The sequence below is a fragment of the Ipomoea triloba genome, chromosome 11, assembly GCF_003576645.1.
Source record: "Ipomoea triloba cultivar NCNSP0323 chromosome 11, ASM357664v1".
Classification (NCBI taxonomy): Eukaryota; Viridiplantae; Streptophyta; class Magnoliopsida; order Solanales; family Convolvulaceae; genus Ipomoea; species Ipomoea triloba.
Window position 1 is genome coordinate 17610471 of NC_044926.1, and position 26510 is coordinate 17636980.

A 26510-nucleotide genomic window follows, 5' to 3' on the forward strand; every position below is an offset into this window, starting at 1 on the left:
TGTTAACCTACGGGATAAAGATGAGCTTAAAGTGTCTTTCCCGCATGGTAGTTATGTGTATGATCATTCATACTGCGGGCGAAGTCTATTCGCCGAGTACTATATCACCCAGAAGGAAAAGGTACTCCTACGGGGGTGTGCACACTTAAGAATAGTCACTCTATGTACGGGTAGGTGTCGTTCTTATGAACCTAGTGAGGCTAGCTAGGAATCATTCCAACGCTCCTATACGTCCAGGGGATCAGTATTAGACCGGGCGATGACCACTGAACCCGAGTTCAACGATCCAAGTGGTCAAAAGTGGAGAAAGAACTCCAAAGGCTTCACACTTTCTATCTAGGACCAAGTGAAATTTTGAAATGTTAATGTAGTTATGTTGTAACTACGGGAAAGAGAGATGTGACAAGTATTTAAGTACCAAAAGGTTGTGGGTGATCTCTCTCTTTGAAAAGTGAAAAGTGATGAGAATTTCATTATGAGGGAAAGGTTTTTCAACTAAAGTGATTGCGAGCAAAATGTGTGATTTATGTTTTCCATTATTTACTAGTATGCTTAATTGTTTAACAATACGTTCTTTGGGTAAGTAAATAATTATCAATTGACCTCGTCAAGAAGGAAATAGTTCGAGATGGTATTACATTTTGTCTATTGTGTGTACAAGTTGCTATTTATAACTGTTGCAGGTAGAATCTCTGCCGATGAGTAAGGTATAGGGTTTCCATGTAAAAATTTTTATAAAACCTTTATTTAGTTTTGAATAACCCATGGATATCCTTACTTCCTAACAGATGCAATCTAGTGTCAGTTCCTGTAGCCCGGTGAATTCCGAAAGTTCACCGGAGTATGTTTGTGAAGGCATGGATTACGACGTGTACATACAGATGATGGAGGGTGAAGACCCATACGCACCTGGTTATGCTCTTGTAGCTCCCGTCAGTCCAGATACTCCTGTGGCTCCGTCGGCCCCTTTTTGTTTCTTGCCCTGTTATGAATGAGGTCCAGGCTTCTTATGGCTTTTACCCCATAGAGCCTTTAGATGGTAGCGATCCCCTTGAGTTCATAGTGCACTACCCCTACCCTTGGGACCCTAGCCCTCGGGATGTTTGGGAGGAATGGTCGATGGTCATAACCACCTCTCGGTTTTTAGACCATATCACCAGGTATGAGGGGGAGTGGCACCTGGTTTGGGGAGAGTTCACCGGCCCCGTGTACCGCATGATTGACTAGACGTCGAGTTCTTGGGAGTTTTTGTGTACATACTTTTTGTAGCCTTAGGGATGGCTAAACATGTCTAGTCGGGTCGTAGTTGACCCTTAATCTGTATTTTGGCCTGAGGGGCAAACTCATGTATGTATAAGTGCAAGTATATATATATATATATTGCCTAGTTAAGCTTTTTCAGCTGATATGTATATAAGTGCGTAAGTAACTGTTGGGTGGTTGTTGTGGTTAGAAGAGTTTCCTTTAGCCTGTGCACCTAGAGTGAGGTTTATCGCGGAATGATAGAACTCTCTCTCTAGGTGTGGCGGTAACTCCCTCGGATGTACGAGAAGGTAGGTCCGGGGTGTTACAGAAACCTTATAGTTAACTCTGCGTTATATGAAGAAATTTAGCCCACAAGAAATTTTGTTATATTTGAAGGGTTAATTAGGATAAAATACTAAACTATGACCATAATTTGTCTACTGGGGTTATGCATCGGCATATAGCTTGGTAGTTTTGTCATTAAGGGTGGATAAACCTTACCCAAACCGTACCCATTCCGTTTGCACCATTCAGTTTCTGTAATATTATGTACTTCAGTTACTCTCTCTCTCTCTATTATGTGTCTTAAAAATCCTAACCAAACCTTAAGTTAACCGCTAATTTGGACTAGTCACATATGTTATCTTTACAAATATGGAAACATTAAGAAGGTGTCTTACCATAATTTGGTTGTCATTATTAAATATTAATGGTGGTTATAATGTTCATTATTATCATCAAATATTTTAATTAATGAAATATTCAAACTCTAATGAGTCCAAACCAAAGAGACCCAAATTTTTGAAAGCTCATATTAAAAATTGTTAAGTTATGCAATTTGTTTAGAATATATGAGTTCAATGTTTAATTTTATGCATATTTGTCCTAAGCATAATATTTTGTTTTTAAATTATGCAATATATTTTTGTTATGCCTTTAGCAGTGCATAAATTTAGGATGAATTATATTAGATCCTAATTAAGTTGGACTTATGCATAAACTTTAGTTACGGTAGTGCCTGAATTTAAACACATTTGGTCCGTTGATTTAGTTCACCAATTTAAGCTTTAATCATAGGTGGACTATGCAATTTTAGGTTTATACCCCCAAATAGTTATACATTGAGTACATATGAATTGAGGAGGCATACTAGTTTTATGGCCATGACTTAAGAACATCTTGCGCCACTAGTCCCCTTAAATATCATATATTTGGATTTTCCCATCACAATCTGGTATAATATGTTTGTTAAATTTTTTTTTTCCTTGCTAGCACATTTGATTTCAGTTCATTAAAGAATAGCCATAGCATCTTTAATTTACTGATTACTCTTAAGTTTGAATCACATAAATGTTAGGTAATGAATTGATAATTGTCTAGTGATCTTATAATTTTAATTTGGTTGGGGAGTAGCCACAACATCTTTAATCAGTTAAAATTATATATTGAGCGGTTTATCTTGATCACATAAAGTTTTAGACAAATCATTTGTGATTAATTGTATTTAATATGATGGAATTTAGCCCACAGGCAATTTCGTTATATTTGTATGATTAATTAGGATTAAATACTGGACTATGATCATAATTTAGCCCACAGGTAATTATGTATCGGAACGTAGTTTAGTAGTTTTATCAGTAATGATAGAAATAAATAAATTTATTTATTTTATGGTTATTTGTAAATAATTTACATCTCTATCATAAAGTTTAATTTTATGATGCAAACTTTAGATCATATTTCTTAATTTACCCACAGGGATTAAGAAAAGGAACATGGTTTCTTAAGCTTTATCATAATAGTTGTAATGAATCTCGTTGATTAAAACTTTAGCCTACAGGCAAGTCTTATATCACTTGATTCTTCAACTCATTTGATAATTGTTTCATCATAAAATTTCAGTTGGATCTAATTGAGTAAAACTTTAGCCCACAGGCAAGTTTTATGTCTCTAGATTCTTCTGTCTATTTAATAATTGGGATGAAATTTTATCATAAGAGTTTTAATTGGATTTAATAGAATTAAAACTTTAGCCTACATGCAAATTTTATGTCAATAAATCCATCACCCATTAGATAATAATTTTATCACAATTTCTTAGAATTTATAAATTTAGTTCAATTATACTTCTAAGTTTTCATGGTTTGCATTGGCAAAACATGTATTTAGTTACTTCCCAAAATTTAACCACTTTTATTAATTGTTTCACGAATCTTGCTCGGTTATTTGGACTAACTGTATATTCGATATACCTCTTTTGGTTTCCAAGAATAAAATGTACATCTTCGAGCCAAATTCCAACTTGGTTTTGGAAAGTGTATTTTATTATTTTAGTATGTCCAACTATGGTGTGGGGAGTTATGTCCTCATTAGTTATTACTTTAGTTGGATTGGAACCAAATATTGATTATTTAGTATGCCCAACTAATGGTGGGGAATTATATCTTCATTATTTAGTTGGTCAAATCAATTGTGAGTACGTATATCATTAATTCTGCTGAAGAATATTTTAATCAGTGGGAGTGATCATTTAGAAAAAGATCATTAAGATGCTCCATTAAGAGATTCCACAAGTATTAATCTTGTATTTATTCATATAAATTCATAAGTTCAAATTATTGAACATTTGGTTGTGCAACATATTTATGAAAATGTTGTAACAATATTAAGGAGTTTATTAGAACAAAACATTTAACTTGTGATACACTGTTATTTAAATAAATTCTTTAGCATTTAATAGAGTCTTTAGTTTCTTCAAAATTGATCCTGGGCCATTTTGATTTATAAGGCTCAAGACAATTTTGCAAGACATAAAACTAAGATTCATAATGGACCTTGAAGTTATTTGGGAAGTTATGGTGTATATTTAAAATTCCACATTTATGAACTTAGAATTTTAGTTTATTGTCTAAGTTGTTGGAATGCTTCTATGACTAAACTATCTTTTGGCTATTTTGATGAGTGGGAGTGACAGACGTGTCAACTCCAAACTCTTAGCCATTAGAGGTAGTGCTTAAGTTAAGATATAAAACTAGTCATGGAACATAGTTAGCATTATGCTAACATTAAGAGATCTCTACTTAAGGCATAGTTAACATTAAGGATCGTAGAGATCATGAAGTGTACTCTCTTGTACAATTTGGATGGTTTTTCTCTTTTAAGTTGCGCATATAATTTATTTTGAGAAACATCCATTAAGGTACCAAGAATAAACGTTGGGTTTGTTCATAAAGGACTTAAGTTGGGGAATAAAAAAGCATGTGATGCATAGAAGATATTACTCTATCGAGTAGAGGACATATCGCTATGATTCGTGTGTTTTGTTCTTTGATGAGAGTTGTGCTAGTACTTGCACCAAGTGGGAGACTGTAAGACTTTTCCCTAATACAATATATATTATAAATTGTGGGCCTTAATAATGTGGTGCAAGTAGACTAGGCCCATTAAGCTATAGGTTGGATTGGACATCTAGGTTTAGTCCAATCCACCATATGCCTATATAAGCCTGCATTGATGGGATGTAGAACAGACAATCATATAATACCTACAGACATGGTACTCACACTGCTCAGAAAATACCAGTACACCATCTAGGGTTCTGAGTTAAGTGTGAGACAAAATGACTAACACATGCAACACAACAAGGCATCAACTATGGCTGGAGATCAACACGACTTATGCTTCCGCTACTACGAGTTAAGTTTCTCGTAGATTCATGCTGTATATGTTTAGACAGTATTATTGTTCTTACACCAGATACAAATAGTGATTCTCCAAGTGCTACACAAGCACTTCCCCAAGTGTTTCACACAAAGCTACACCCAAACCAGAGCTTCTCGCATAAAGCTAAGCTCCCGAGTGTCTCGCACCTAGCTACGCTCCTACAACCAAGTGTCTCGCACAAAGCTACACTTAGTCCTCCGAGTGTCTCGCACAAAGCTACACTCCCGAGTGTCTCACACAAAACTACACCCCCGAGTGTCTCGCACAAAACTACACCCCTGAGTATCTCGCACAAAGCTACACTCAATTTTTCTACACTCAGTAGAAATGGGTTTTACAAAGAAAATATTTTTCTTCTCTCTCAAACTTGTATTTTCATGTTTGTAGCTCAAGAACTTGTGTTTCTCAATTTTTCGCAAAGCTTGTTCCCGTATGCTTATTCACAAGTTTATACATGTTCTTGCACAAGTTCATATCTTCATCTTCAAGTCTGCTTTCTTTTATAACTTGAAAAAGTTATTTGCCCATTTGTGAATATTCAAACTTGAACGTTCACTTGATTTGATAGCTCTTCTAGCTTGATCTGCAACAATAAAAGTCCTTGGTAGGCTTTGTCAGATGATTTTGAATTTTGCTTGCTTATCCCTTCAAAAGTCTTATTGCAATCTGACAAGTATGGGCTTTGTAACTTTTAGCCTCCAATTTTGACTTCTTGCACCTTCTGCTAGTGTGAGCATTTTACTTCTTCACTTTTGATTTTGACAAATCAAACACTTCTTTTTAATAATTCACTCCGTGATTTTTGCTTGAGCTAAAAAAAAAAAATTCCACCGAAAAAATCCTTGACTTTTTCGTAAATTAAATAAACTCCAAGTAGAAAATATTTGATTTTCTTCCTCTGAATTTCTTCTCGTTGGTGCAGTCATCTTCTTTCCATTTTCGGAAATCATCCTCATCCAAAATTGAATTGAGGTCATCTTGTTTCCCAATTTGGAAATCATCCTCATCCTGATTTGGAATTGAGGTCATCCTCATCCTAATTTTCTTTCTAATTATGGAAAGTCAGTCTCTTCTCGTTCAATTGATTAAAGTCATCATCTTCTCGATTGAAATGTCATCTTCTCCAATTTTGCAATGTCAACCTCATCCTCTTCAATGTCATCCTTTCGATTTCAGTCTTGATCAAATTGATTCGAGACTCATCCTGATTTCAATTAATTGAAGTCATCCTGATTTGGGCTGTCAACCTCTTCCTTAAAATTGATTTGTGAGAGAACTCATTTCAATTTTGACTTTGTGCTAGTCATCCTCTTCATCTTCCTTGAACTCCTTGAAGATTATTCTGGTGCTTGATCGTTTTTCCACTTCTTCTATTTTTATTTAGTGGAAGTAAACGATTTACAAGTATAAAATAATTTTATACTCTACTTTAAATTCAACTCATCCTTTGCTAATTTTGACTGAAATGTTGCTAGACTCAAAATAAAATTGGGGGATCTAAAATTACATATTTGGTTCATCAAAAAAATTACACTATATTCCTAATAATTTCCCCTTTTTTATGATCCCAAAACCTATACCCAAACATTTTGGCTTAGTCAAATCAAAAATTGATTTTTCGTTTTTCTCATTTTATTTTGACTAGCCAAATTGACGAGTGTACAATAAATTGGACCTACTTGCTTTCTATTTTAAGACACATACGAAATGTTGCAATTTGGGATTTAGTTTTAACTTGTAATCTATTCTTTTAATTTTCTTTTTCTCCCTCAAATTGCATTTTACAATTAACAACTGTGTGTCTATAATAATTAAGCAATTATACAACACAACTACTAAATAAACATAATAAGCAACATATATTATCATAGATATAGCCATAGTTACGTGCATATCTAGCAAAATGTACGAAGTAGTAGTAGCAATAATTTTACAAACAAAGCATGTCTTTAATTCTTGCTCTAAGCTTCACAAAATTACCTCTACAATCTTCATGGTAGAATTTTTCCTTGACCGTGCCATTGAGGTAACACTTGATGGCTTCTCGTGGATCTCCGGTGGGAAATAATCCTCTAGTGTACCAAGAGGCACACTCCCTTAGATTTCGTCCATCCGTGAATATTGTTCCTTCAGGTACAAGATATTTGAGCATTCCTACTACTTTGTCTTCCTCCAAGCATATAGGTGTACATGTAAAGTCAATACAAAAACGAAAAGAGGGTACAAGTTCCTCTTCCCCCTGAGTACACGAACTGCTGCCATACGTACCAAAATGGGAGGGTATCCTCTTTTCCCTCTTTTCGGTAGCCTAAAAAATCTTGGTGAAAATAACCATGTCACCCTTCTGTTGAGCGCGAACCTCCTTCATCAATGTTGAATCACACGCTTGTTGTTTTCGCATGTTTTCCATCATTGTTGCCATCTTTTGCATTGATTCGTGTAGAATTTTTATCCCTTCTTGCAAGTGATCAACTTCTTTTTCATGGGCCAACTTGTTTGCCTTCAAGGTGCTTTTCAAGCCTTCAATTTGCTCCATCAAATGGCGCAATTTACCATTGTTTCTTTTGTCAATTTTAGTGGTCTCCTCCCTTTGAGCATTGATGATCTCTCCAACTGCTCTTCTTTCACTCTCAAGGGACAACAACATTTTGGCCATAAATCCATTTAGCTCACCTTTCAAATATGGAGTTACCTTGTCAACCTTTCGCTCCATGCTTGTGATTTGGTCAAACAAATTCCTAAAATTAGTGAACATAGTGAAATCAGTTTTGTTCACTGCCTCTTTGAACTCTTTCAAAGCATTGACCATCTCTTCATTCGAATTTCCTTGTTCTAAATTCAAAATTGACTTGTTTTGCCTCAATCTTCCTTTAATGTCAATAGGCAATGGATTTCGAGTAGAAATGTGTTCACTTGACTCTCCAACCTCCATTCAGCCATCACCAATTTCTGTCACTTCATCATCACTAATTTCAACATTAGTTTCCTCAACCTCAACCTCAATTTTTTTTCTTTTGATCAACCTCAACTTGTTGATCAATCTCAACCACATCTCAGCTAACATCAACTTGAGTAAGATCAATTTCAATTTCAATACTTTGTAGATTTTCCCCCTCAATTCGATGGTTAACCTCCTCAATTTCAACCTCAATGTTATCCTACACAACATCAACTTCCATACGGTCAACAACATCATTTTCAATTCTGTCCAATTCTGCCACAAAATCATCTCGACCTTGGTCAATCTCAACACCAACATTTGCCAAATTAATTCCAATATCCATCTTAGCCTCATCCTGTTGATTTAACTCAACATTTTCAACTTCAATTTGCAATTGTTGGGGCTCATTCAAATGTTCTCCTTCCTCAACAGCCACATCCACCAAATTTTCTAAATTTTCCTCCATGTCACGCACACTGCCTCCAAGTTCAACATCCATTGGATTCTCTTCAAAATTTTCAGAAATTCCAGCTGTGTGTGCATTGTCGAATGCATAACTTCTCACAACAACTCTCGGTGTTCTTCTTTTCTTTGGAACTGGAGCAATTAGATCTACGGGTTCATCATCTTTAACTCGATCTTCCGGGCTTGGTTTCTTGGCATTAACTCTAAAAAGAAATTTGTTGGCTTGAATGGGTTTTGGTTTGGTTGTCCCATATCAATTTCTTTTCTTCTTAAAATCTCTCCTACAATTAATCCATAACCAAGTGATTTTTCCTTGCTTTTGTTTTTCACCATATCGTTTTTCACCATATCTACCAGTCTTTCAAACATAACAAGGCTCCAATCCAAACTGTGAGTAGTCTTTAGAACAACATAAATATAGTGTGAATATTGGATGGTTAATCCGTCAAAACCTCCTAAACCACCAAGAGCACACTTAACAATAATCTCAAGTAATTTTCCATACTACCAAATGAGCATTTCACGTTGCCCAGACAGTTTGGGTTCATCATCACCCCTGTTCTTTCGAACAGTCCTCCAAATATTAATAGCATCAAACACAAAATTTTCAACATTCATATCATGCTCAGAAAAGTCAAACATATTCCTAAAATCACTAGAATCAACCTTCACTTCAACACCTCCAACAACCGACTCAATAAATCCTCGTCTATTTTGAGCATGCGGAAAGAACTCAAGAACTTCATTCACAAAGATTCCTTCGTACTTAAAGGTGCATACCTTTAATAGACCACTGGTTTCCAACTCATGCATGACATTTTGAGCAATCCTCTTGTTGATGGTGATTTCATCAAAATCGGATGGATTCAAGAGTTGGCCGGTGTTGAGCTTTTCCTTGGTGTTTTTGGGTTGACTTGAACTGGAAGATGCCATTTTTGGTATTGATTTTGAGTGGGTAGCTTTAGAAATTGAATGGTAGGAATTTGAATGTATTTGGCTATGGTGTTTTTCTCCTTGGGGTTTTAGAGAGTTTGATTTGGGGAAGAAGACGAATGGGTGCCTTTTGGGTTTGGGTGGGTTTTAATTACTAAAAGACAGTTTTGCCCTTTTAGTAAAAGGATGCGCCGGTTTGGGATGGGGATAGTTTGGTCATTTGATTTGAATTTTAAGGGTAGGATTAGAATTGCTCAGAATATCCGGATGAATTGGATTCATGCAAAAATAGATACATGCAAAAATATGTACACGTAAAATCATATAATATGAATTGTATAATAACAATATTACACGTATACACTGACATATGAGCAAACATTCTTAATGCACAGTAAATATGCATATCAGTACAAGTAAAATTAAATATGCCTAGGGAAGGTAAAGAAACATGATGATGTCCAAAAATTAAGAATAGTGGTGCATGTGTGCCAAGTGTACATGTAGCTAGAGTGAATCACATAACTAGCTAACTAGAATGACTCTAAAAACATAAGAGATGTACACATAAGTAATCAAGCAAGTTCTAACTTCCAAATGAAGTAAACAATTAAGATAAACAATTAATGCAATCAAGGCAACACATACGCAATAAGACAATTTTAAAACATGTAATAGGCAAATTACATACATAAGTACTAAATAAAATAAATCGCATAAATCATATAATTAGGCTATAAATACACACTAATTACGCAAATTCAAATAAACAGACAACAATTAATTACGAAAAAAAATATCACGTAACAATTTGCACATAATTAAAAAAAATTGAGCTTAAGGATAGGGAATTTGACACTTAGCTCATTTCGATCATACCCATCTCATGCCTTAGTCAAGCAGTCAAGATTTGAGCTCTGTCTAGCAGTCAAGATTTGACTCAAATAGACAAAAATAATTCAAGTGAATAAATTCAACTTGAATTGCACAACAGAAATAATAATACGATAAAGTGCTATAAGATAATCAACGTAAATATGAAGAGATAAACTGCATGCAATACGTTAGAAAGGCTTAGAATAGCTCAAATAATAAGTGTATGAAATATGGTGCACATGCATACGTGGGATCATGCAAACCCAGATGTGTAATCTCACTTACACGTATGAAATGGATAGTGAAATAAATAACAAGATAAAAAGATATGTCAGAATGATAAGGATATATCTTGCATGCAAAAAGTACTTTCACACAAACCCAGACGATAAGATAAATATGAGTGAATAGTAAATGGGTTAGCTTCAGATCAGTTTGCAAAAATAAAGCAAATGCAAGTAAAGTAAAGAGACATGGGGATTTATAGTGGTTCGGAGATGGTGTAATTCTCCTACTCCACTTTCTTCCTTTCACACCAAGGAAGGTTTTCACTATCTTAAATCACCCAGAAACAAATAGTGATTGTCCAAGTGCTACACAAGCACTTCACCGAGTGTTTCGCATAAAGCTACACTCAAACCAGAGCTTCTCGCACACAGCTAAGCTCCCGAGCATCTCGCACTCAGCTACGCTCCTACAACCAAGTGTCTCGCACAAAGCTACACTTAGTCCTCTGAGTATCTCGCACAAAGCTACACTCGATTTTTCTACACTCAGTAGAAATGGGTTTTATAAAGAAAATATTTTTCTTCTCTCTCAGACTCGTATTTTCACGTTTGTAGCTCAAGAACTTGTGTTTCTCAATTTTTCGCAAAGCTTGTTCCCGTATGCTTATTCACAAGTTTATGAACGTTCTTGCACAAGTTCATATCTTCATCTTCAAGTCTGCTTCCTTTTATAACTTGAAAAAGTTATTTGCTCGTTGTTAATATTCAAACTTAAACGTTCACTTGATTTGATAGCTCTTCTGGCTTGATCTGCAACAATAAATGTCCTTGGTACGCTTTGTCAGATGATTTTGAATTTTGTTTCCCTTCAAAAGTCTTCTAGCAATCTGACAAGTATGGGCTTTGTAACTTTTAGCCTCCAATTTTGATTTCTTGCACCTTCTGGTAGTCTGAACATTTGACTTGTTCACTTTTGATTTTGACAAATCAAATACTTCTTTTTAATAATTCACTTCGTGATTTTTGCTTGAGCTTAAAATAATTTCCACCAAAAAAATCCTTGACTTTTTCATAAATTAAATCAGCGCCAAGTAAAAAATATTTGATTTTCTTTCTTCGAATTTCTTGTCGCCAGTGCAATCTTCTTTCCATTTTCGGAAGTCATCCTCATCTTAAATTGAATTGAGGTCATCCTGTTTCCCAATTTGGAAGTCATCCTCATCCTGATTTGGAATTGAGGTCATTCTCATCTTGATTTTTTTTCTAATTCTGGAAAGTCAGCCTCTTCTCTTTCAATTGATTGAAGTCATCGTCTTCTCGATTGAAATGTAATCCTCTCCAATTTTGCAATGTCAACCTCATCCTCTTCAATGACATCCTTTCGATTTCAATCTCATCCTAATCAAATTGATTCGAGACTCATCTTGATTTCAATTAATTGAAGTCATCATGATTAAAGTTAACTTGATTGAGGTCATCCTGATTTGGGCTGTCAACCTCTTCCTTGAAATTGATTTATGGGAGAGCTCATTTCAATGTCAACCTCTTCCTTGAAATTGATTTATGGGAGAGCTCATTTCAATCTTCCTTAAAATTGATTTGTGAGAGAACTCATTTCAATTTTGACTTCTTCAATTTTAACTTTGTGCTAGTCATCCTCTTCATCTTCCTTGATAAATTAATTATTCCAAAAGAATTAATTCGAGACTTGAACTCGTGACTTTGGCTTTGAAGATTATTCCGGTGTTTGATCATTTTTCCACTTCTTCTATTTTTATTTAGTGAAAGTAAACGATTTACAAGTATAAAATAATTTTATACTCTACTGTAAATTCAACTCATCTTTTGCTAATTTTGACTAGGCTTTGACTTTGACTGAAATGTTGCTAGACTCAAAATAAAATTGGGGGATCTAGAATTACATATTTGGTTCATCAAAACAATTACACTATATTCCTAACAGTATGTTAATAGCATGTATAAATTGAAAAAGTACACAACATTGTGATTCCCTATTATTTTCACCAAATCACATAGTAACAATTTTCCATGGATAAGTGTTACTTCGCCATAAAATTGTTTCATTCCATGTATAACCATCACTTTTCTATAACGTAGTTTGATTTAAACAAGAAAATAGAATTTGATATGGAGAATAACAAACATGGCTCCCTAAGAGGCATCTTACTTAAATTTATAAATTCCAACCAGAAAACAGAATTTGATATTAACCAATAATTATCGGAATTTGATAATAATCAACAATTATCGGAATTTGAATAAGCATCACTTCTATAAAGGTGTTTTTTTTCTGAGAACTATAAAGATTGTTTGATTCCCATGGCAGATGTAAATTATAACAATAGATTAACAATTTTCGGGATTGAATAAACAACACCTTATATAAAGATTGTTTCATTCTCACAAAAAACGGGAGTTGATCTCTTGAGAACAACAAATATGGCTCCCTAAGATGCATTTTAATTGAATTTAACCTTGAGAACAACAAACATAAGATGCATTTTAATTGAATTTAATTATTGGAAATTGAATAAGCATCACTTTCTATAAAGGTGTTTTTTTCTGAAAACTATAAAAATTGTTTGATTCCCATGGCAGATGTAAATTATAACTAGAGTAAATTCTATTTTTGGTCCTATACTTATTGTGCGTTGGACACATTTAGTCCGATTTTATTAATTTGGCCACATTTTGCCCAGACTTAAAAAAAAGTTGGACAATGTTAGTCCACAATCACAAATGACGTTAAGGTGCCGTGAAGTAAAAGGGCATTTTTGTCCTTTGAAGTCCTTTTATTTTTGTCCTACCTCTCTTCTCCCCATTCATGGCTGACAATTCTGCTCTCCACGCCAACACGACCGCTTCCTGCTCTCCGACCTCTCCAATATCTCATTTGCCGCCGTCACGTCCATGGCCGCTAACGACGACGAACGTCGTTGCTCCCAAACCTCACCACCGCAACTACACATAATTTTAAACCTAACCCTGTTTCTCCACCAGTTGATTCCTTTTCCCCTCCCCTCCTCCACCTCTCCTTTAACCAGGACCACAACTGCTATCTCTCCGAACAAATCACGGCTTCCGAATCTATAACTACGATCTTTTCCAATAGATTTTCCGCCAGGACTTCTCTAATACTGGTGGAGGCGGTGGAATTGGGGTCGTGCAGATGCTCTTCCGATGTAATATTCTAGCGCTAGTCGGTGGAGGTCCGGAGCTACTGTATCCTATGAACAATGTAATTTTTGCTTTCAATTTAGTGTAATTCTGCTACTGTGTACTATAATGATAATTGAACTTGTCATTGAAAAAGATGTGATTTTCGTACTATAATGTTAGTCTAATTGGAGATTGAATTTAGGATTTTTTTTTGTGTAGTAATAGTTGTGTAGTCTTGGACAATCCAAGTGAACAATGTTATATTAATGTTTTGTCTTTTCTGAACATGGTGATAGGCATTTTGGGAGGAGAGTGGAGAAGAATAAGGTGAAGAGAAAGGAGTTGTCACTGCAGTAATCAACTAGGATGACATGGAGAAGATATGGGATCATACCTTCGTATGGCTCCAGAGCACCCAGTACTTCTAACTGAAGCTCCTCTTAACCCAAAGGTTGAGATACAAGTTCTTGGATTTACAAGTTCTCTTTTTCATCTTGCATTTAGTAGCTGCAAATTCTTGGATTTGCTGCTAGGTTCAAACCCAAAACCCACAGACAAAGAATCCTGTTTTTATGAAAAAGTAAAAGGTAAAATCTTTAGTAAAACCCAACTCTTCTCCGGGAAGTCTGAATCTTTTGTTCCAGATCAAAGATGCGTCAATTTTTCCGATGGATTTTACCCTGTTGCGCGACTGTGTTGCTACTGGTGGCCTGCTTGGCGGTGGGCGAGTGGGAAACGTGCTCCGGGATAGTTCTGGTGACGGAGCGGAGCAATAGGATATCGATAGCGGACTTCGGTGGCGTCGAAGACGGCCAGACGTTGAATACGAAGGCGTTTATGGAAGCAATTTATCAAATTCAAAATTTGATGGTTTAGTTGGCCAGGATTGACGAAGATCTTGTAGCAAATTTTGAAATTTACATATGTATGCAACAGAGTAAGTGGGTTTAACGTCAAAATGAAGCTGATGAAGAAGACTACTGTCAAAATGGAGCTGATGAAGAAGAACACTACAAATGACAAAAATGCCCTTCAATTTCACGGTGATTTAACTTCAATTTGGACGGTGGACTAACATTGTCCAACTTTTTATAACTCTGGGTAAAATGTGGCCAAATTAATAAAAGCAGACTAAATGTGTCGAGTATAGGACCAAAAAGGGAATTTACTCTTATAACAATTAACCAACAATTGCCGGGATTGAATAAACAACACCTTCTACAAGATTGTTTCATTCTCACAAAAAAAAAGGAGTTAACCTTGAGAACAGCAAACATGCCTAAGATGCATTTTAATTGAATTTAAATTTTGTTTTTGAAACCTGAATTTGTAATTAAAAAACACATAATTTCCAGTGAAGTCAAATAGTAAATGATGGTTGTTAAAAGATTTGTTATACCAATAAATATTGTTTGAACAACAAACATCTTTTTAACGAGGTTTTTTCCTCGCCCTGTACCCTAGCCGGCAAAGGACCACAAGGAGATAAACCAGCCTAGGTTACCCATAGCTGACTGGCTCAAACCTAGGGGTTTGAGGATCGAACCTCCAACCTCTCGGCTGTAGGTAGAGCACTCTTACCACCTAAGTTGTCCTTACGGACAAGAGAACAACAAACATGACTCCTTAAGATGCATGTTATCAACCGGTAAATGGTGGTTGTCATTTCCCACAAGAAACATGCCTCCATGAGATGCATGCTATTTGGAATTGTCTATAAAAGGGACACCAAAATTATTTACGCAGGCATAAAAAATATATTAAAAATATCAAAACCTTTTTTATAATCTGTACTTCCGAAATTTCTTTATGGCATATGTAAATTTTAACAATTATCAATTGCACGTTTTTTGGGGTGGTGAAATATGTCAGTTTGCAATGCACCCCCCCTCCCCCAACTCTATTATACAAGTCATGCACAGACTGTCATTCCAATTGTTGTGCATAATGGATTTGATGTCGTATTACATATGATACATGCAATGGGTTTAAGTTCTGAACACGGTGTTGAAATAACGGGAAGATAGATTTTTGATACTCCAATGGGTCATACCCATACTGCATATCGTATTACTACGCAAGAAGAGTGTCAATGCTTCGTACAACAAACATCCAGCCTTGATGAGTTGCATGTTTATGTTACCTAGAAGTTAATGTTATGCCAGAAATTCCAAATGTTGCAGCCTTTGGTGCATACGAACAGTATGTTGATTTTAGTAACTTTGGTGCTTCAATCGGCCCAAATTATTATACTTCTAGAGATACTTCTGCTGGCACGTCTTTGCCAACAGCATCTCACCCAGCTGAATCGTCTAAGAGTACAGAATCAAAACCCGAAGAGATACTATCACAAAGTTCAGAAGGTTCGTTTGAAGAAGATACGAATGATCATTTTTCATTCAACTTTGAGTCATTTCAAGAAACACATGACACCAATTTTGAAGATGAGCAACAGCGCGGAAAAAGAATTGATGATTCTGAAATTTCTTACTACCATGCGCCAGTTTCATTTAATACTGGGTACGGTCAGCGTGACGACGAATCTGAATCAAGGTTGTCGTATGACCCCACAACAAATGTGCTTAAGGTAGGTATGGTGTTCACTGGGTTTGATGAGCTAAAAAAAGCTGTGATCATATACCATATTCGACAGAAAAGGCTATTCAAAACAAACCACAAGAAAAGCATGATGTGGCGAGTGGTGTGTTCTAATTTCAATTCTGGAGAACAATCATGTCGTGGGGCATTGTCTGCACGAAAATTGCAAGGAGCATATGATGAATGGAAGATCACAAAGTGCAGTGACAGCCACATTTGTCCACGTGATTTCAACCGAGGTGGGGTAGACAGAATAATTATAAGTGGACTAATTGCCGATATGATTTTCCTTAAGATCACCGTTGATCGTGAGTACAAAATAAAACACATTCAAATTAATGTGCAACAACAGTACGGGATCGATGTTACATACAAAAAGGCTTGGTACGAGAGACAAAAATGGATTGAGAAGTTGCACGGCAAATTTGAAGAATCATACTCAGAACTGCCAAAGTTTTTGCATAAGTTGGAGATGTCAAACCCAGGTACGAGGTCTTTCTTGCCATATTGTTTCAAAAGATTTCCGTTTGTTTCTATCGTGTAGGAAAAAACACCACTTATCGTATTAAATTGTGATTCACCAGGTACGATTGTTGATATTCAAGTAACGCAGTCAGCAGGAGGCCTTGAGTACAGCGATTTCTTGTATGCATTTTGATCCTTTAAGCACGCTATCGATGGTTTCCGCGATTTTGCATCCCTGTTATTGCCGTTGATGGTACACACCTATATGGCAAATACAAGGGTCATCTCTTACTAGCGGTGAGAATGAACGGTAACATGAAAATATTCTCATTGGCGTACTCAATTGTTGATTCTGAAAACGGCTCCAACTGGACTTGGTTTCTCAAACAACTAGCAACACACGTGTTTCCAAATTTTAATTCAGTGTGTATCATTTTGGATAGGCATGCTGGGATTGATGCAGTGTTTAATACATTGCCTGAATTATAAAGCTCTCGTGTCAAACTTCGCTTTTGTTTGTGACACATTCGCAGTAACATGATGACCAAGTTCAGATATAAAGGATTGAAGGCCTTAATTTGGCAAGCAGGTACTCTTTCCAAATAATTAATACATTAATGTAAATTACTCTTTAATTGTATTTATTTATTTAAATTAGTTTGTAAAGTTAATACATTTAATTTAAATAGTGTTTAATTTTTTAGTGTAACTGTATCTACTTTTTTAAATTAGAATTAAAATTTTATTAATTAGATAGCTAAGTGATTTATTAATTAATACATCTAATGTAAATTACTCTTTAATTGTATATATTTATTTAAATTAGTTTGTAAAGTTAATACATTTAATTCAAAGTCTTTAATATTTTTTTTTTAGTGTAGTACGTCACTATATCTAGTTTTATAAAATTAGAATTAAAATTTTATTAATTATATAGCTAAGTGATTTATTAATTAATGCATTTAATGTAAATTACTCTTTAATTTTGTTAACTAGGTATTGCTTTACAAAAAGCAGAGTTCAGAAATGCAATGCAAATCATACAACAAAGATGGCCAGATGCATACAATTACTTGGCAAATATTGAGCCTGAAGCTTGGACATTGTCTCATGATGGGGTCACCGGTTTGGCATAATGACAACCAATTCATCATAATCTTTTAATAATTCTCTTTATATATTTCATAATTGGTTAGAAATAAGCTTTATTTTTAATTTAAATTTTTAGTATGAATCAATTTATTATTCGGATTCTTATAATATTTCAATAGTTGTACACTGTTGATGCGTGTATATTCATTTCGTTTACTGATTAGCTCCCCCGTGAGGGTTCGAGTTAGCAATAACTTGCTTTGTGAATATTATGAGTTTCTAACAAACAACATTTGGATTCATTTTGTATGCATATCCCTGATTTTGGGATTTTTTTTGCTTACCTATTATGTTAAGAGTATAATAATAATAATAATAATAATAATATAATACTTCGTAATAATAATCTAAAACTCTGAATATAATTTCTCTAATATTAATAATATAATAATAATAATATTTCAAAACTCTTAATATAACTTCCTACTTAAATTTTCATATTAAATCCGTTTATAACAGTAATTACAAATATAGAATTTGGAAAATAAAAATACTAGCTAATCAATTTCCTAATACAATTTTCCTATTATATTTTAATTAATTGATGCTTTCCTAATATATCTTACCAAAAAGGCTTTCTCCATTTTCTATAACACAGATACATATGTTAATCCGTTTATTATACACATAATTGCATCCATAATTAAAGGATATTAAAAAATTATGATAATTATTCCAATTCATAGATTATTACGTCCATACAATTATAAATTACTACGCATACAAAATTATACTAATGGTTACTTTTGAATGAAATCTTATAATTATAGTAATTAAGAAATTAATTCGCACATTATACTTTTATTAAACTGTTTTATACTTATCATAGTATAGGTTTTATCTAATCAATTAATAAAATTAATGATACACATATTACGGACATAATTAAATGAAATTAAACATATACATATTACAAACATAATTAAAGGAAATTAAACATATGCATATTACGTCAATAATTAAATGAAATTAAACATACATATTATTTTATTAAGAATAATATATATATATATATATATATATATATATATATATATATATATATATATACACACTCCTTAATTAGTACTCATATATACTCCTTAATTACCATAACTATTCAAATTACATGGATGTCATAATCTATACTATATATAAAAGTATTATCCTCCTCCCAAATCAGAACACTATTATTTTCTCTTAAATATGACAAGTGAATATTATAAACAGTCAGGAAGTACTATGAAGAAACTCACAAAATCCGGAGTAATAGGAAACAAAAGGAAACATATAACAAGAAACAAATATGACAGCGTTACTACTGTCCTTAGGCTACCAAACTGCACACGAAAATGCAATTAGACTACCGAACCTTAAAAAAAACTACAATTGAGTATCTAAACTAACTCATTTCATGCAATTTGTTCAATTTGCAAGTTTCTAAAAGGTCACCTCAAATTGAAATTATTTTTAAAAAAAAAAAAACTTAAAAATAATCTATACTATCTATACTATATATAAAAGTAAAATCCTACAAAAGTAAAATTTTGTAGTCAATTAATTAAATATTTTATTGGTCAAATAATTAATAAAGCTTATTTGGTAAGGAAATGTAAAATGGAGATTAACTAATATCTATTAATTGGTAATATTGTTTCTGTATTCATGTATCAATACTATTAATAAAAGAAAAATCCCCTTCAACTTTTCCCGCACAAACTAATATTATTAATTAATTGGTAAAAAAATAATAAAGTTTAATTAGTAACAAAATTTTATTTACCAAATTCTGAGAATAATTAAACCATTATAATTGTGAGAATAATGGAAACAAATTTTGACTAATTTTATAAGAAAAAATAATTTATTAATTATTATTTACACCAATAATAATAATTCGAATACTTATCTATACTTCTATATCTATACTACTATTAATAAAAATAAAATCATCCTTTTGTGAAATTCCCGCCCAAACAACAGTAAGGATCAAATGGAAAAGAAAACTGATTTTACTAGTTGATTGAAAATATAAAAAAAATTCTAATGGAAAAGGAAACAGAAATGTGACAAATTGTAAAAGGAACATGATATTACTAATTGATTGAAAATGATTTAAAAACTTTTTTAAAAAATAATTACACTTTCCTTTTGAAAACTTTAAATCATTTAAACTTAAAAAAAATAATTAAACATGGACTGTTAGAATTTTTTTTATAATAATTACAATTAATTCATTCAAATATGGAAGAGAAAGAAAAAACTAAATGCGATATGGTGAGAATTAATATACTTAAGGTATAAAAGTATAATTGCACATATATTAGTGTAATTGACTAATAATAATTGTAAAATAGTAATTATTATGGTAATTAAGCTAAACATTAGTTGTTGAATTTATTTTTATAATAATTATAATTAAATTATTTCCCATTTTTCCATATTTATTTCAGTAATAATATAAGTACATAAGTCATATTACATATCGATATTTTAAAGATAATTGTAGACAAACAAGTCATATATTATTCAATTAATTGAGTAATACTTTTGCACTAATCTTATAATCAAATAAATGTACACGTTTAATATTAAAATTTTTTATAGTTTCATCTTTATTTTTATTATCTAAACAAGTCATATATTATTCAATTAATTGAGTAATACTTTTGCACTAATCTTATAATTAAATAAATGTAGACGTTTAATATTAGAATTTTTTATAATTTTATCTTTATTTTTATTATCTAAATATATAATAAAGAATTATCAATGCATCGTACGGGTAATTGGACAATTATTTGTTCTAATTCAAACAAGGAAAACATCAGAAAATATAATCAATCCAATAAATTTCATCAATTGCACTATATAATATTCGATGTTATAATTTACATAATTGTATACCGATCCAAATATTCTTAAAATAATATAACAAATCCATTCCGTGCAACGCACGGGCAAAAATACTGTATTTGTACAAAAAACTTATCTATTGAGGAACCCTTACGTGTAACTCATTTAGGATTACGTGTATCAATTGACCACCGACAAAGCATGAGTTCCTGCTCTATAAAAGATCAAACTTTTTTCTAACTTGACAATACAGTTGGGAGTAGAGTAGCACACTAGCACTAGACTACCTGAGGAGGATAAGCCACGATGACAAAATCTAAACAAGGTTTTGTTTTTACTACATTATTATTATTATTATTATTGTTAACGCTTCTGACATGTCACGGCGTTTACTGTCACCGGCCGGCGCCGGCGGCGAAGGCCGATTCATCTTCCGCCACCCCCGGCCGCATTGTAAGACGCAGCATGCTAACCAATGGCCTCGGCCTCACTCCTCCCATGGGGTAAGCACTCGATTCCATTTTCCGGCTACCAGGTCACCGGAAAATTGTTACTGCCGATAGTTATTGTGAACATTATTGGTGGATACATAGTATTTCCTAGTATAATTGTTAGATTTCATTGACCTGATTTAGTGAACCCAGATTTTGTTGTATTTATTTCCCTTCAATTTTTGTGCCTCTGTTTGTTCAAGCTATATATAATGATTTATTGTTGGGTTTTTTTCAGTTGGAGCAGTTGGAATCATTTTGGTTGCAACATCGATGAGAAAATCATAAAACAAACCGGTACCCTCTAACCTGTTTGCTCCATCGTTAGATATTTTCTTCTGAATATTAGTACTAGCTCTTACTTCGTTGGCTTCTGGTCTTATCTCAGATGTTTTAAGATTTTTTGTTCTTTTTGCTTTTTTTTTTTTTCATCTCCAAACAGCTGATGCTCTGGTTTCAACTGGTCTTGCTAAGTTTGGGTATAGATATGTAAATATAGGTAAGATCTGTAGCATTTCTTGTTTCGGGCTTAATTTGTTGCGCGGAGGCCGGGTCAAAGTCTAGCACCATGTGGGCAGGGGATTGTTGGGCGGAGGCCGGTAAAGGTCCAAGTCCAACACTCTAGCTCTCGAAAATGTGTGGCGGTATAAAAAAAAAATTTGGGCGGAGGCCAGGTCCAAGTCCAACACTCTAGCTCTCGAAAATGTAATGTGTGGCGGTATAAGGAAAAAAATTTGGGCGGAGGCCGGTAAAGGTCCAAGTCCAACACTCTAGCTCTCGAAAATGTGTGGCGGTATAAGGAAAAAAGATCAGTTAAGACTGGCTGGTGCTGGGGGATTGTTGGGCGGAGGCCGGTAAAGGGCCAAGTCCAGTACCCTAGCTCTTGAAAGTGTGGCGGTATAATAAAATAAAGATCCATCTTGGCTACAAGCTATAACTTTTGGAGTAGTTTTGGTTTTAGCAGCTTATTATGGATTCTGATTATAGTTTATAGTTGAAAATGTGTTCTTCATACTCTGATTACATATACATAGTTCACTGAGTTTGATTTCTGTAAAATTAAACCTTAGATGATTGCTGGGCCGAAATCAATCGCGATGACCAGGTAGTCTAGTCCCTACTGATTCAATCTCTCCATCCCTATTTTAAATGTTGAAATTTTTTGTATATTGATCTGTATTTGTACTCTTCTTTGCTTGCATTCGTGAAATTCCAGGGTAATCTGATGCCTAAGAATTCAACATTTCCCTCTGGCATTAAAGCTCTTGCAGATTATGTGCACAGTAAGGGTCTCAAGCTGGGAATCTACTCAAGTGCAGGGTAAACACTTGAAATCATTTGAACTCCAACCTTGTAATTATATTATGAAGCTGGCTAGAAGGCGCAACTTTATTTCCACTACGGCAAAAGCTATAGCTAGAAGGCGCAACTTTATTTCCTTATAGACGGCCATCACATTTTCGTGAGGCAGGGTGTTGGACTTAGCCCTTAATTGGCCTATGCCCAACAATCCCCTTAGCCACCAATTGCTAGACTTGCCCTTCACCGGCCTCTGCCTAACAGTAACTGTTATTTACTTATTTTGCAGATATTTTACATGCAGCAGAAAAATGCCAGGCTCTCTAGGCCGGGAAGAGCAAGATGCTAAAACTTTTGCATATTGGGTAAGATATTCTGTGGTTCTTTTGTAAGGGTTTCTAATTGCAAGAATGTACAATTATTGGCATTTGGCGTCAATAGGTACAAGTAACTTATAACCTGTTTCTGCAGGGTATAGATTATTTGAAGTATGATAACTGTTACCATGATGGGTCTAAGCCAACTGTGAGGTATTTCTATAATTTGATCAGAATTTGAAATTGCCCAATTTACTCTACATTTTATGGCTGTCTGTTTAAATGGCTTTGTTATTCTTGTTTTGGTTCTAGATTTCCTGTTATGACCGGAGCTTTAATGAAGGCAGGACGTCCAATCTACTACAGTCTATGTGAATGGTAATTTTTCAAGTGCTCTATCACTGTAATTGTGTTTGCTCAACATAAATTTTGGTATTTGTACTGTTTTTTTTTTCCATGTAAATAGGGGAGATATGCATCCCGCCCTATGGGGTGGTAAGGTGGGAAACAGCTGGAGAAACACGAATGATATTACTGATAAATGGGATAGGTAAGAGTTGTATACTTCTTCCCGCTACTAAATTCCATCTCGTATGAATGCTCTTGGTACCCAAAAGCAAAATGTTGTATGAATGCTTTTATCCTTTCTGAGTTACGGTTTTCTAACAGCATGGTAACAAGGGCAGACGAGAATGAAGTTTATGCTGACTATGCAAGGCCTGGTGGTTGGAACGGTTAGTACTAGGTGTTAATCACGGCATACTTTGGTACTTAATAGACCAAAAAGAAAATTGCTTATTCAAGTTACTATTGCAGATCCGGACATGCTTGAAGTTGGAAACGGTGGAATGACAAAGGATGAATATATAGTCCACTTTAGCTTATGGGCCATTTCCAAGGTACTTCCATAGACCACTCCAAGTAGCATAAATTTTTTACCCATTTTGTTATCTTAATATTGTGGTTGCTGTTAAAATTGTACGTTTTAGGCTCCTCTTATTATTGGCTGTGATGTGAGAACTGCTACAAAAGAGACACTGGAAATTCTTACAAACAAGGAGGTGATTGCTGTGAACCAAGGTATATCTGCAGTCTGCAGTTATCTTTATGTCCTGGCTGGGTAGGGTAGGGTTATGTGTGTGTGGTTACAACATTCATGCGGACTAATTCTGATAGGCTGTAGTTTTAATTCAACTACAACCTAATTCTTTTACCGCAGAAATTAAATTGTTTGGTTTGAAGGAATTGCAATTCCCTCCTTTGGTGGAATTGGAAATCATACCTCTCCATGAATTCCAATTCCGCATAGGATATACAGGGAAAAGAAGAAAATGATTTTTTTGCCCTTTATTATTTTATTTATTATTATTAGTATTATTATTATACAAGGACATTTTAGTCTTTATATCATTTTTTTTTTTTCATTCCCAACAATTCTATTCATGTAATTTGAATTCTCACCTTATTCGTTTTTCACGGAATAACAATTTTTTTTTCATAATTTCCTCTTCCCAACCAAACGCCATGTAACTTCACTAGTTACACTATACTAGAAGTGGTTGATGATTATAGCCAGTGAAATTGAAAATTTGGCATTTTGTTGAACAGATCCACTTGGTGTTCAGGCAAAAAAAGTTAGAAAGGAAGGTGACATTGAGGTAAAGGCTTACAATTTATATGTTATGATCTTTTGGCAATTGGTTTTCATGATGAAGTTTGAAACAGATCCCTTTTCATAATTTGGTGGTTAGATCTGGGCAGGGCCCCTTTCAGGGTACCGAGTAGGTGTAGTCCTTTTGAATCGAGGCCCCTGGCGATATGAGATAACAGCGGAGTGGGATGACATTGGATTTCCTCTCAAAACCGCTGCAATAGCAAGAGACCTCTGGGAGGTAAAGTCCTCACTCTGATACCACTCGTTAGGATCAAGTGTTTATCACTACGCTAAAAATTATAGCTAGTAGCAAATGTGCAATTTTATTTCCTTATAGACCGCCATTTTTGAGAGGTAGGGTGCTAGACTTGACCTTTTACCGGTCTCAGCCTAATAACCTCCTAGTCACCAAGGCACCAATTGATGGACTTGCCTTTCACCAAGGCACCAATTGATGGACTTGCCTTTTACCCATCTCCGCCCAACACTTATTTTGTTAGCTATTTGTAAAGTAAATTTTATTGTTTGTGCAGCACAAGACTTTGAAGACAAGATTCGTGGGGAACTTGACAGCCACTGTAAATCCTCACTCTTGCAAGATGTACATTTTGAAGGCTGTTGCTTAGCCAGCCATGATAGAATAGTTTTTCTTTTAAGGTTTTAGATCATCAATAAATTTGACAAGTCAAGGGACTAAGCATTGATCATCAATAAATTTGACAAGTCAAGGGACTACCAAAAATAATAGTGACCATCCATTTTCATTCAATATTTTGTGTGCATCCTTCATCAATCATAAAATCAACACCAAGTAGCAGCACAAACATTTTATTTTCCATATTCTAAAAAAATTACTCCCCTATTGTAATATATATATATATATATATAGATTTTTATTCAAATGTGGCCGCGCCCTTACGTGCGGTCGTGCGGTTTACACCACTCAATGTTAAGAAATGCACCACTCAATGTTACGAAATACACCACTCGATAACATTGAGTGGTGTATTTCATTATACCTGAACATGACACTATATATATATATATATATATATATATAATAAAGCAAAATGATTCAGCCACAAATTTTCTCGCCCATATACAATGGCGTCGTTTTACAGGAATGACCAACATTGAATTCATTGCTTAAAAAAAACATGCCAAACTGTTCATTTACTAAAACTAAGTTAATTAATTTTCAATTTCCAGCGAGTAATACATACATACCGGTGGCTGTCTAATTACCAAAAAAATAATTATTACATTTTTAGACTAATGTTTATCAGTAACTAAAATATTTAATTTTAGCTCTTGATTTTTATCAGCATAATAAATGGCGTTCAAACGATTCTTTTCCTAAAGTCCATTTTCTTAAACACAAACACTACCAATAATAAAATGGTGAACACCAGGAGTGCAATACGCCTACCCTTGTTAGAGAATATGAAGTTCCTGAACAAAAAGGTTCTTGTGATACTCGAGATTTTTCCTCCCGATATTATTTCTTTTGAACTCCCAATGTTACCCTACTACTCTTTCTCCCGTTATTCATTTAACCTTTGAGCCAATATATTTCTAAAGTATAATTATTTATATTACCTTGACTATATTTTAATTATTATTTGAAGTACCTTATTTTGGATATATAAATATTGAGATATTGGTACTACTTCTAAACCGATGGTGTCAAATAGGTATCAATATTACAAAAGTATAATTTATGATAAGTTATATTATATATTAGTAACAAAATTATATATTTTATATTTGTATATATATGTATGTACGTATATGTGTGTAGTATATGTATATATGTATACAAGATGTATTTCAAATTATATATATGTACTAATTGTTTATATAGTATATGTATATATTATGTACGTATGTATACCTGTGTGTGTGTGTGTTATTTAGTTAAGATTTATATATAAGTATATATGTAATTATATTGTATTAAGTGGTATGTTACATATATGATATATATTATTATTATATTAAAGTAATTCATCATACCTAGTTAATTCTACGTGCCCATCCCTTCACTACCCCAACCTAAAGGCCACTAATGGCCAATAATGGCCATAACCTCCTTCATTACTCCTTTAT

General features: G+C 34.0%; 1 protein-coding gene and 1 long non-coding RNA gene across 2 annotated transcripts; both read left to right on the plus strand.

Moving 5' to 3' along the window:
• The first annotated feature begins 20874 nt into the window (after window positions 1–20874).
• Window positions 20875–25170, plus strand: LOC115997572 (alpha-galactosidase 1-like). Its single transcript, XM_031237156.1, has 15 exons — window positions 20875–21143; window positions 21370–21428; window positions 21574–21630; window positions 22202–22236; window positions 22348–22451; window positions 22720–22795; window positions 22902–22960; window positions 23060–23125; window positions 23214–23297; window positions 23417–23481; window positions 23564–23646; window positions 23737–23827; window positions 24356–24405; window positions 24499–24639; window positions 24935–25170. The coding sequence occupies exons 1-15, from the start codon at window positions 20947–20949 to the stop codon at window positions 25025–25027; spliced, it is 1260 nt and encodes a 419-aa protein (XP_031093016.1). The 5' UTR covers window positions 20875–20946; the 3' UTR covers window positions 25028–25170.
• LOC115997573 lies at window positions 21675–22132 on the plus strand. Its single transcript, XR_004093752.1, has 2 exons — window positions 21675–21736; window positions 21806–22132. It is a non-coding gene; the product is annotated as an uncharacterized LOC115997573 (long non-coding RNA).
• Window positions 25171–26510: the final 1340 nt, after the last annotated feature.